This window comes from Dama dama, chromosome 3, assembly GCF_033118175.1.
Source record: "Dama dama isolate Ldn47 chromosome 3, ASM3311817v1, whole genome shotgun sequence".
NCBI lineage: Eukaryota > Metazoa > Chordata > Mammalia > Artiodactyla > Cervidae > Dama > Dama dama.
Window position 1 is genome coordinate 22,867,160 of NC_083683.1, and position 12,018 is coordinate 22,879,177.

Consider the following 12,018-nt stretch of genomic DNA (forward strand, 5'->3'; position numbering starts at 1 on the left):
CCTGCATAAAGGTTTCTCAGTAGGCAAGAAAGGTGTTCTTGCATTCCATCTCTTTAAGAATTGTTCACAGTTTCCTGTGATCCACATAGTCAAAGGGGCTTCCAGGTAGAGCTAGTGGTAAAGAGACAGTGCAATGCCACTTGCCAATGCAGAAGACATAAGAGACGTGGGTTCCATTCCTGGGTCAGGAAGATCCCCTGGAGGAAGGCATGGCAACCCACTCCAATATTCTTGTCTGGAGAATTCCCATGGGCAGAGGAGCCTGGCAGGCTGCAATCCATAGGGTTGCAAAGAGTTGGACATGACAGGAGTGACTTAGCATGCATGCATGCACACAGTCAAAGGCTTTGGCATAGTCAGTGAAGCAGAAGCAGACGTTTTTCTGAAATTCTCTTGCTTTTTCTATGATTCAGTGGATGTTGGCAATTTGATCTCTAGTTCTTGTGCCTTTTCTAAATCCAGCTTATACATCTGGAAGTTCTCAGTTCACATATTGTTGAAGCCTAATTTGAAGGATTTTGAGCATGACTCTGCTAGCATGTGAAATGAGTGCAATTGTATGGTAGTTTGAACATTCTTTGCCTTTGTCATTCTTTGGGATTGGAATGAAAACTGACATTTTCCAGTCCCGTGGCCACTGCTGAGTTTTCCAAATTTGCTGGCATATTGAGTGCAGCACTTTCACAGCATCATCTTTTAGGATTTGAAATAGCTCAGCTGGAATTCCATCATGTCCATTAGCATTGTTCATAGTAATGCCTCCTAAGGCCCACTTGACTTCATACTCTAGGATGTCTGGCTCTAGGTGAGTGATCACACCATCATGGTTATCTGGGTCATTTAGATCTTTTTTGTATAGTTCATCTGTGTATTCTTGCCACCTCTTCTTAATATCTTCTGCTTCTGTTAGGTCCATACCATTTCTGTCCTTTATTGAGCCCATCTTTGCATGAAATGTTCCCTTGATATCTCTAATTTTCTTGAAGAGATCTCTAGTCTTTCCCATTCTGTTGTTTTCCTCTATTTCTTTGCATTGTTCACTTAAGAAGAGTTTTTTATCTCTCCTGGCTATTCTTTGGAACTCCGCATCAGATGGGTATATCTTTCTTTTTCTCCATTGCCATTTCCTTCTCTTTTCTCTGCTATTTGTAAGGCCTCCTCAGACAACCATTTTGCCTTTTTGCATTTCTTTTTCTTGGGGGTAGTTTTGCTCCCCGCCTCCTCTACAGTGTTATGAACCTCTGTCCATAGTTCTTCAGGCACTCTGTCTATCAGATCTAATCCCTTGAATCTATTTTGTCCCTTCCGCTGTAAGGGGTTTGATTTAGGTCATACCTGAATGACCTAGTGGTTTTCCCTACTTTCTTCAATTTAAATCTGAATTTTGCAATAAGGAGTTCATGATCTGAGCCACAGCTCCTAGTCTTGTTTTTGTGACTGTGGCTCAGATCATGAATTCCTTATTGCAAAATTGAAAATAAACAAACAGAAAAGGAAGATGAACAAGCAGAAAAGAACCAACTGGTCAACATTTCTCCACATCCTGTTACATAAGTTCCCCAACCCTGGGTTTGAAAGGTTTTTGCTGTGAGCTATGTTGAGAAGACCTTGAAATTGTGATGGCAATACTAGGATTCATGGCCTCCGGAGGAGAGGAATTCCATATAGTGCCAGAGACAAGGCTTGATCTCAGAGCTTATTGTGTAATAAAGTCTTTTTAAAGTATATAAGAGATAGAGAACCCTTCTGACAGAGACATCAGAAGGGGACAGATAGAGTGCCCCCTTGCTAGTTTTTAGCAATGAGTTACATACCTATTGGCAAGCTGCTAATTAGAGAAAGGAAGCGCCTCAAGAGTGAGTGGCACCAGGCCCCTCCCCCACAACATGCATTCTGAGATAGCAGTGGCAGTGGGTGAGTCATCCCGGGCCACAAAACAACTGACTTCAGTCTTGAAGAAAGGCAGCTTCCCAAGCAAATACATAGTTCATTAATACAGCTTAAGAAAACATTTGCATAAGAAAAACACAGTGCTTAACTCAAGGTTTGAGACAAAGTTAAGTTCAGGTGGAACCAGGTGTTGCCATGACAATGCAGGATTAGAAGAAAAAAGAAAAAAACTATCTGCCACTTGTAGCTCATTTCCTCCTGCCTCCTGGAGACCTCTGACTTCCCTACTGAAGCTATTAACACTCTCAGGACTTTGTCCAGAAAGTCTGTTACACTTCTTTTAGCAGATGTAAATTAGATATTATTTGCCCTGTTGGATTCACAGAAAGTGCTATTTTTCACCAGTGATTGCCCAAAGTCCTCCTTGCTGAATATCAGTGCATTTAGGGCATGATGATTTCAGAGCACCACGGGAGCTAAGCTAGTAACTTCTGACTGTAGCATTTTCAAGGTTTGCAGAGCAGTATTGAAGTCTTTTTCCACTACTGTGAAAAGATTTTTAATATTGCTTTTTCCAATTTACAGTCTTTAAAGCTTGGGAATAAGATCCTCAGTGTTGAAAAGACCTTGAAATTGTGATACATGGCAGATTCTCTGTGATTTCTCAGCTAGTGTGTTTATCTGGCACAACTTTTTGAACACAGTAACTTATGTTTATAAATTGGCTGGCATTTGCAGTGCAGTATTAGGGCACAGAAGGACCCTGGCATCCAAACCCACACCGTCCTGACCATTTAAGTGGGAACCTTCACACATCTGGTTGTCGCATAAAAAAGACAAGAGTGGTTCACAAACACGGTTAGCATGCTGTGGTCGTTATTGTCCCTCAGTCAATAAGTCGTGTCTGACTTCTTGCAGCCTCATGGACTGCAGTGCGCTAGGCTTCCCTGTCCTTCACTATCTCTGAGCGTTTGCTCAAGTGAGTCGCTCACTCATGTCTGACTCTTTGTGACCCCATGGACTATACAGTCCAGGGAATTCTCCAGGCCAGAATACTGGAGTGGATAACTGTTGGCTTCTCCAGGGGATCTTCCCAACCCAGGTATCAGACCCAGGTCTCCTGCATTGCAGGCAGATTCTTTACCAGCTGAGCCACCAGGAAACTCTGAGTTCACTTAAACTTGTATTCATTGAGTTGATGATGCCATCTGACCATCTCATCCTCTGTTGCCCCATTCTCTTCCTGCCCTCAAACTTTCTCTGCATCAGGGTCTTTTCCAATGAGTCAGCTCTTTACATTGGAGCTTCAGCATCAGCATTCTAATGAATATTCAGAACTGATTTCCATTAGGATTGACTGGTTTGATCTTGCAGTCCAAGGACTCTCAAGAGTTTTCTCCAGCACCACAGATCAAAAGCATCAATTCTTTGGTGCTCAGCCTTTCTTATGGTCCAACTCTCACATCCATACATGATGACTGGAAAAACCAAAGTTTTGACTATATGGACCTTTGTCAGCAAAGTGACATCTGGTTTTTAATGCACCATCTAGGTTTATTATAGCTTTTCTTCCAAGGAGCAAATGTCTTTTAATTTCATGGCTGCAATCACAATCCACAGTGATTTTGGAGTTCAAGAAAATAAAGTCTGTCACTCTTTCCATTGTTTCCCCATCTATTTGGCCTGAAATGATGGGGCCAGATGCCACAATCTTAGTTTTTTGAATGTCTCTATGAGATCTAGTTCCTTGAATCTATTCATCACCTCCACCGTACATATAAGAAATTTGATTTGGTCATACCTGAGTGGTCTAGCTGTTTTCCCTAGTTTCTTCAGGTTAAGCCTGAATTTTGCATTAAGGAGCTTATGATCTGAGCCACAGTAAGTTCCAAGTATTGTTTCACTGACTTATATAGAGGTTCTCCATCTTTGGCTGCAAAGAACATAGTCAATCTGATTTTGCTACTGACCATCTGGTGATGTCTATGTGTAGAGTCCTCTCTTGCATTGTTGGAAGTGGGTGACCATTTTAAGCGGTGCTACAGTGTCCAACACCTCCATTCTCCATGTGCCCCCATCAATCTGTGAGAGAAACAGAGAACAAAATAACTGATGTAAGAGGTCCACAGTTTGGTTTTGGCAGCTATAAAGCGTATTTGTCACCTAACCAAGTAACTTTAGATTTTCGATCCACCCAAATATAGTTTATGGTTTGGGGCAGCCTTATCATGGGGACAGCTGCAGTAGCCCAAAGTATACAAGGGGTGGTTTTTTTTTTGGGGGGGGGAGGGGTGTGTGCTGTGCTGGGCCTTATTTGTGACACACAAGATCTTATATCTTCCTTGCAGAATACAGGATCTTTTGTGGCATGTGGGATCTAGTTCCCCACCCCAGGCCGCCTGCACTGAGCGTGCAGTCTCAGCCCTGGACTACCAGTGAAGTCCAGCAGGTGACTTTTGAGACATCCAGGACATGTAGTGATTTGACAGATATTGGTGCCCAAAGGGGAGTTGCTAGAGTCACTTACAATTTCCTTAAGAGATTCAAAGATTACACCTGTGGAATCAAACCACAGAATTTGTTTTGCGATTTTGCCCTGGTAGGTTACCCAGGAAAGCAAACAGAAAGCTTTCCACCTATTATCTTTATCTGGGTAAGGGACAGTCTTTGGGCTTCTACAGAGTTTTTCTGGGGCCCAAATGACTCACTAAAGAGAGGCAGACTGATGGTTTTCTTGTGGATATCTTACCTGGCCACTCATCCACCTTCTGTACTTAGCTCACTTTGTGTTCACATTAGTAAGAACAAAGATTAATGGGGGCTATTTTGTACTCCCTGGGTGTTGACATAATCAATAGACTGATTAGTTCACGTGGCCAGGGTTTGGTAAATTGGCATAAGGCTTACCCCCTTATGAGAGGGTTAGTAAGAGCAAGACACGAGTTGAAAATAAGCCCATACTGGAGACTTAGCGGACAAATAGGATGGGAAGAGAAAAGCGTTCGCCAGCTAGGTTTCTAGTAAATGCTTAGTACATGTGGAGAAAGGACTCATTAACAAGAAAAGGTGGTTTTCTGTCGTTTTTTCTTTGTAGTGTGTGTATACCGGGAGTCTTAAAAGCAGGGATGGGGAAATAAATGAAAGTGAGGTTTCTTGATGTGTGATCTTGGGAAAAGCTGTCCACTTCATGATGCTGTCTACTTCTGGGACCTGGGAATTGGCCCTGGAGATCCTTAAAGTGACCTGGAGTATCTGTCTCCCCCAGGTGTCTTGAGAGGGATGTTCTGGACCTGTTTTGGCATGGTTTGCATGGATCCAGAAGGGTTTTCCTTTGGGAAGCAGTGTAGGTGGTTCTTAGTACCTCATAAGATCCTTCCCATGGAGGTAACACCACAAGCTTTCTTCTAAAGATCTTGATGTACACTTGGGCTCCTGGTTGAAAGAATGGCAAGGCTTGTCAGTTAGCAGAGGTCAAGCCCCATGAAATTTGTTTCAAATATACTCATTCTTGAACATAGCTAATCATAACATCAGACTGTTCACTTAAGTTACATCATCTTCACTTAACCCAGAAGTGGAAGGTTGAGAGATGCCAATTGACATTGGGTATCCAGAGACCATTTCAAAAGGGTTCAGTCCATGTGCCCCATTCGGAGTATTCCAGCTCTTTAAAAGGGCCATCAGCACAGATTATGGCCATTAAAGTCCAGTTTCTGAACCTTTCCTAAAGTTTTTTCTTGTCTAGATTTTTACATTCCACTCTCCTTGATGACTGAGGATGATATGGAGCATGAAATTCTAAAGAGTACCCCAGAGTTTTTGCAAGCAAGTGGTTTATGTCTGTAAAATTAGCTCCTCGATTTGATTTAATCCATAAAGGAATGCCACAGTGAGGAATAGCCTCAGTTATGAATGTCTTTACCACATGTAAGTCAAATAGGATTCAGTCCATCCCTGAAATATGCAGACAGCAGCAAAATAGTGAGATTAGCCTAAAGCTAGGGGGAAACCCATAAAATTCGTTTGGAGAGTCCCAAAGGGAAAGTGGCCTTGGAGGATTTCCTGGGGTATCCCAGGAATTTCTCAGAAGTGTGGGGAGGTTTACAAGGAGTGCACAGGGAAATAATTTGGTCAGAAATTTTATGGATGCCGAGGTAAAACCAACTTTCTTGTTCCTTATTCCCCATCTGCAAATTTATCTCACTTGATGGGATATCAGTCAAAAGAGTCAAGGAAAGGAGGCTACAGAAAGTCCATTTGGCCTGATGTATCCATCTGGTAATTTTTTGGCACCCTTTCATGTTCATTTGCTTCTTCAGATTGTGGGACATTTGCTTAATGGTTGATAATATCAGTCAAGAATGAAAGCAAATGGGGACACTTTACGCCCTCTCAGTGTCATACTGAGAGCTTTGTACTTTTTTCTCTAAAATAAATCCTATTCGCTTGCTACTGTGGAAAAAATAAAAGAATAAAAGCAATGAACCTATAGTTGCTGTCGGGGAAGTGTCAGGAGAAGGGATAATTAGGGAGTTTGGGATGGACATGTACACGCTACTGTATTTAAAATGGATAACCAGCAAGGTCCTACTCTATAGAACAGGTAACTCTGCTCAATGTTATGCGGCAGCCTGGCTGGGAGGGGGGTTTGGGGGAGGATGGATATACGGCCAGGACTTCCCCCATCGCTCAGTGGTAAAGCATCTGCCGGCCAACGTAGGAGACTTGCAGGAGACAAGGGTTCTATCCCTGGGTCAGGAAGATAACCTGGAGGAGGAAATGGCAACCCACTCCAGTATTCTTGCCTGGAAAATTCCATGGACAGAGGAACTTGGTGGTGACAGTCCATGGGGTCGCAAAGACTGCAAGGACTTCAATTGTTCCGTGTGATTTAAATGGTCAAATCTCCTTGCTGTCCACCTGAAATTATCACAACATTAATAGTTAATCAGCTATCACTCCAATATAAAATTAAAAGTTTTTAAAATATTTTTTAAATTGGTTAGAGAGGGAATAAGGGTGTTCATTTGGAGCTTGATGTTTAGCAACCGTTTTAGCCTGATCATTCTCTAAAGATATAGCACTTCCTTGGTATGAGCTGAACCATGAACAGCAGCAGTTTAAGAAGGGAGATGATATCTTGTGATAAGGAAGCCATCATAGGACCATTACCAGGAGGAGCATAGCTACAGAGGTTAAGAACTCATGGCATTTCCAAATGTGCCAAGAGGATGACTTGTCCAAAAGCATGTCTGAAGTCTGTGAATAGCAGCCGTTTTCCCTTCCGCTGGGGTACAAGCTCCAGGAAGAGCGATGAGTTCAGCGACCTGGGCTGACTGTTACTGTGGCTAAAGAAGACGCCTCAGGAGTCTCAGAGGGGAAGCTGTGGCATCACCAGTTAGTGTGTTTCCCCAGAAATCTCATTGACAGGCACCATCACAAAATAGAAGTCGGTCTAGGTTATCTCAAGGGGTGTCTGGGAGAGCAACTTGTGGCTTTGAGACCATTTCTGCAACTGCGAAGCAATCACATAGGGTAGAGCAGGACTCCCCGTCATCTGAGAGGGGTGGGGAAGTCGCTGAATTCAGAAGTATTAGCAAGCATGTGAGAGGATGAAAGATCCAGCTCGTGAGTGATCTGTCATCATGCCGAGAGGTGCTGCATCCGGTGAGCTCAGAGGCTAGCTGACCCCCTGGGGAGCATGGAGATGAAGCGGGGCGCCAGGCATGTGCGTACTGGCTCTGTCAATCAAGGCAGCGGCTGCACCACCGCATGCACGCAAGAGGGCGCCCTTGATGCCACAGGATCTGACTGCATGAGAAGCAAGCCTTAGGATGTGTCTGAGACACAGACACCGTCCCAGCATGCCTGCAGCAGGCCCACTGTTTTCATGACAGTGTATCGGATTGGCCAAGAAGTTTGTTTGGGTTTTTCCATAATATCTTGCAGCGAAACCTGAATGAACTTTTGGGCCAACAGTAGATGAACAGGATTGTCAAAATAAGGTAAGCCAGGGATTTAGAGCGTGGGCTAAGCTAATGTTGAAGTTTTAAAGGAGATTATTGCCTTCAAAGGGCCAGGAAATAGGCTCTGGACTGTTATCTGGGGGGAAGAGCATACAGAGGTTTAGCAAGGGCTGCAAAAGTAGGAATCCATTGGCAGCTATAGTAGCCAACTGCCTCTAAAAATTTACATAACTTTTATTTTTTCATTTGATGGGGGGGGGCGGGGATCGACAAAATCAACTCAGTCCCATCACATGCACCACTGTGAATGAATTCTAGGTCAAGTGATGATGTTTACCAGACATTCTAACCACAGAGTGCTGATTTGACTCCAAAAAAATGTTTTTAAGTATTTTGCAAGACATTTAATGAAATAAGAGATATGTTTTTATTGCACCACCAGAACCTCTTTTAAAATTGAGACTATTATTTCTGGAAATTCCGGAATTTCCTTTGGAAACATCCCCCAACTCAAATGAAAGCCTGGGTTAGCCTCGTAAAAATCCATGTTGCAATAGGTGCTCTGTCACTGAGAATCACCGAAAAGACGGGGTTAAAGGCACAAAATGAGCCACAAACCATATATGGAGAAACCCTTTTCTTCAAACTTGTGATGAACTCCTGTTTTGCTTTCCGTTTTCTCAAAGCTGAAGTCGGCGGTGCTTTGTAAAGCTGACTCACATACCCTCGGAACCTACAGTGCTTCTGGATTCCAGCCCCCGGGGCACCATGCCAGACCGTCTGAGCATGCGAGTCACATTTGCTCTGACAGCCTGGATGCTCTCCGTGGTCTCCAGTTCTTCCTCTCCAGCAAACACTTTGCCAGATATCAAAAACGAAGATTTTATCAAAGACTGTGTTCGAACGCATAACAAGTTCCGATCAGCAGTGACTCCAGCAGCCAGTGATATGCTGTACATGGTAAGAAACCTTCAGTGCTTGCAGCAGAAGTCAGTCAAAAACAAGGGATGTGGATTGATTTGGGTGGTGAATCCTTGGAACCCCGTGATCATTTTCTTCTGTGATGCAAGAGTGCAGTAATTTCACCACTTGTGATCAAAGCAAACCCAGTTTGCTCTGCCTACTCAATTCTCGTTATAAGCAAGCTCAGCCTGTGTGTTTTACTTCTCTTTTAAGGCACGTCTTTCCTCGGGTCTCAGGTGGCATTTAGTTCTCCATTTTTCTTCTTTTGGTCTGTTAATTTTTGTGAGGTTTTGTTGTTTCACTGTTCAACTTTTTTTGTTATTGCTGGCAGAGTACTGACTTTCTCAGGAGGGCAGCGGGGGATCCAGGCGAAAGGCTAGGATTTTAATCAGGCTTGAGTTTAAATCCTGGGTCTGTGGTTTTGGCCTGGTTTTTAACCTCTTGGAGCCTGTTAGTAGAGGGGCTATTTGGGATATGAAAATTGCAGAAAATGTGTGAAACCAGCCTATATTATTTTGCAACATAATTGGCCTTCATGAAATGTTGGTCTGTGTCACTCTCTTTGATTCTAAGTTCCTTGATACCAGATTATCATGTCTCCCACAAACCCTAGTGAGAATATAAAGACTATAATAGGGTCCTCCACAAGTGAAGGAACCCCATCTCTACAGTCCTCCTCCTTTCCAGACATGGCACCTCACCTCCCACGCAAACTCCCACTTTGCCCCCTCTGGTCACGCTGTTGTGTAACAAGCTGAAACCTTGACTTTCCTACTATTTCCTATTTATTTCTGCAGACATGGGACCCACAACTAGCTCAGATTGCAAAAGCATGGGCAAGCCATTGTGAGTTTGCACACAACCAACAGTTGAAACCGCCCCACAAGCTGCACCCAAATTTCACTTCACTGGGAGAAAACCTCTGGACTGGGTCTCTATCCATTTTTTCTGTGTCTTCAGCCATCACAGACTGGTATGATGAAGTTAAACACTATGACTTCAAGACTCGGAAATGCAACAAAGTCTGTGGCCATTACACTCAGGTAAGTATCTGACCTATATTCTCTAGAAACGGTCATCTCATGGGTGAGGGGAGAACTGGAATCTGGTGTGAAGAAAATAGAGTATACTAGTGTCCCTATAATATGAGATAGTAGAGATGACAGGCTTACTTCAAAAATAAATAGATGGAACAGAGTTCAATACCAAAGGAAATGGTGCTTGAAGAATGTATGACGTGGACAGACATTAAATGTGAGGCCCGCCAATCTGGACAGCCTCTGATTAATTCTGATAACACCCTTCTGCCCGTGGTACTTTGTTCCATTGTGAACAATCAAAGGGCCTTATGAGTAAGTAGATTTATTTCCAGGCCCAGGTGGCACAGTGGTAAGAGAATCTGCTTGCCAATGCCGGAAACACAAGGGACGTGCATTCGATCCTTGGATCCGAAAGATCCCCTGGAGGAGGAAATGGCAACCGGCTCCAGTTTTCTTACCCCGAAAATTTCCATGGATACGGGAGCCTGATGGACTGCATACAGTCCATGGGGTCTCAAAGAGTCAGACACGGCTAAACAAGTCTTCTGGGAAACTCGAGGCAGCTGCTCTGGGACTATAAAATTAGGAGAAGTGAGCCTCTCAGACAGAAACATCAACAAGAACTGACACTTGTGTATCCCCTTAGTCTTTCAAACATGACCTAAACATCTACGATGTAAAGAGGAAGAAAAAACCCCAGAATCCCAGCCTCAATGGAGAGACCAACATAAAAACTTGCACAGACAATCCTGCCCACAAATCTATAGTATAAGTCTCAATGGCTACATTCAGAGTCTCTCAATGAGATTTTTTTTTTTTTTAATTCAAGCTGCTTGTGGCTTCCTAACCCTAACTCACATTTGCACCACGATGGAGACAAATCCCTAGGAAGCATCTTCCACTGTCTGTTTAATATACTGCCTCCACATACTGGCCACATCTTGTTTATTTACCTTTATTTCCTGTCAGTCCTTGTCAAATAACTAAAGGCAGTGAACCTTTGTATGATTGATTTTAATGCAGAAAAAAATTGTTGAAATGATGAAAGTGAAAGTGGCTCAATCGTGTCCAACTCTTTGTGACCTCATGGAATACACAGTCCATGGAATTCTCCAGGCCAGAATACTGAAGTGGGTAGCCCTTCCCTTCAGGGGGTCTTTCCAGCCCAGGGATCAAACCCAGGTCTCCTACATTGCAGGCGGATTCTTTACCAGCTGAGCCACAAATGGAAGCCCAAGAATACTGGAGTGGGTAGCCTATCCCTTCTCTAGAGGGTCTTCCTCAGACAAGAATCAAACCAGGGTCTCTTGCATTGCAGGCAGATTCTTTACCAACTGAGCTATCAGGGAAATAATGTCTGAGAGCAAAAACATTTCTAAGAAGCCAGTTAACATGGAACAGTAGATGTTTTTATTTTTTTATTTCAATATTTATTTGGCTGTGCTGGGTCTTAGTTGCAGCATGCAGGATCTTCTATCTTCATTGCAGCATTTGAACTCCTAGGCGTGGCATGTAGGATCTAGTTCTCTGATGAGGGATCAGGATTCCAACCTCCTGCGTTGGGAGCATGGAAACTTAGCCACTAGGCCACCAGGAAAGTCTGAAGGTGTTTTTAAAGAGCAAAATGTTCATAGAAAAAGTCTCTATATTTCAGTCATAAAAAGATTCTGGTTGCACTGATCTCGTTATAGGGGAAACACATTTGGCACAGCTACAGGCGATTGTTATGATGAAAGGGTTGATTTCAGTGAAATCTTCATCTGAAGTTTATTGTAATCAAGGGGGAGCTACCAAATCATCAGTAGCCTTGGTCTCTTTCTTGGAAATATAAATAAGATCTCCTCTAGACTACGCCATCAATTTTGGCTTATGTTAACCAATAAATTTAACCAAAAAATAAATTTCACTGGATTCCCACAAATCCCTAAAGGACAAGAAAGCTAGACCCAGATTGCCTACAGTGCTATGTGGTTCTATTATGCATCGGAGTGTTAATCTCCAGAAATCATTGTCAGTTTGAAGGTGTTGACTCTCAGTATTTAAGCTCCTCCCCTATACCAGGCGCTTTGTAAAGTATGGGTCACATGTTTTAGTTCAGACTCCTAAAAAACACAGCCTGATATAACAGTTTATTTGCAAGATTTTATTAGAGTACAACT

The 12,018-nt window shown here is 43.1% G+C and overlaps 1 protein-coding gene across 3 annotated transcripts in view; it reads left to right on the top strand.

Annotated features, from left to right (window-relative positions):
• GLIPR1 (GLI pathogenesis related 1) overlaps positions 1–12,018 on the top strand; it is a 55,103-nt gene that overhangs the window by 18,161 nt on the left and 24,924 nt on the right. For 2 of the 3 annotated variants that reach the window (XM_061124701.1, XM_061124692.1), the window contains exons 2-3: positions 8,543–8,816; positions 9,617–9,862. In XM_061124701.1, coding sequence (XP_060980684.1) covers positions 8,625–8,816; positions 9,617–9,862 — 438 coding nt within the window. In that variant the 5' untranslated portion in view covers positions 8,543–8,624. Of the gene's footprint in view, positions 1–7,693; positions 7,896–8,542; positions 8,817–9,616; positions 9,863–12,018 lie in introns of those variants that run through there. The other variant, XM_061124683.1, reaches the window with a different exon arrangement.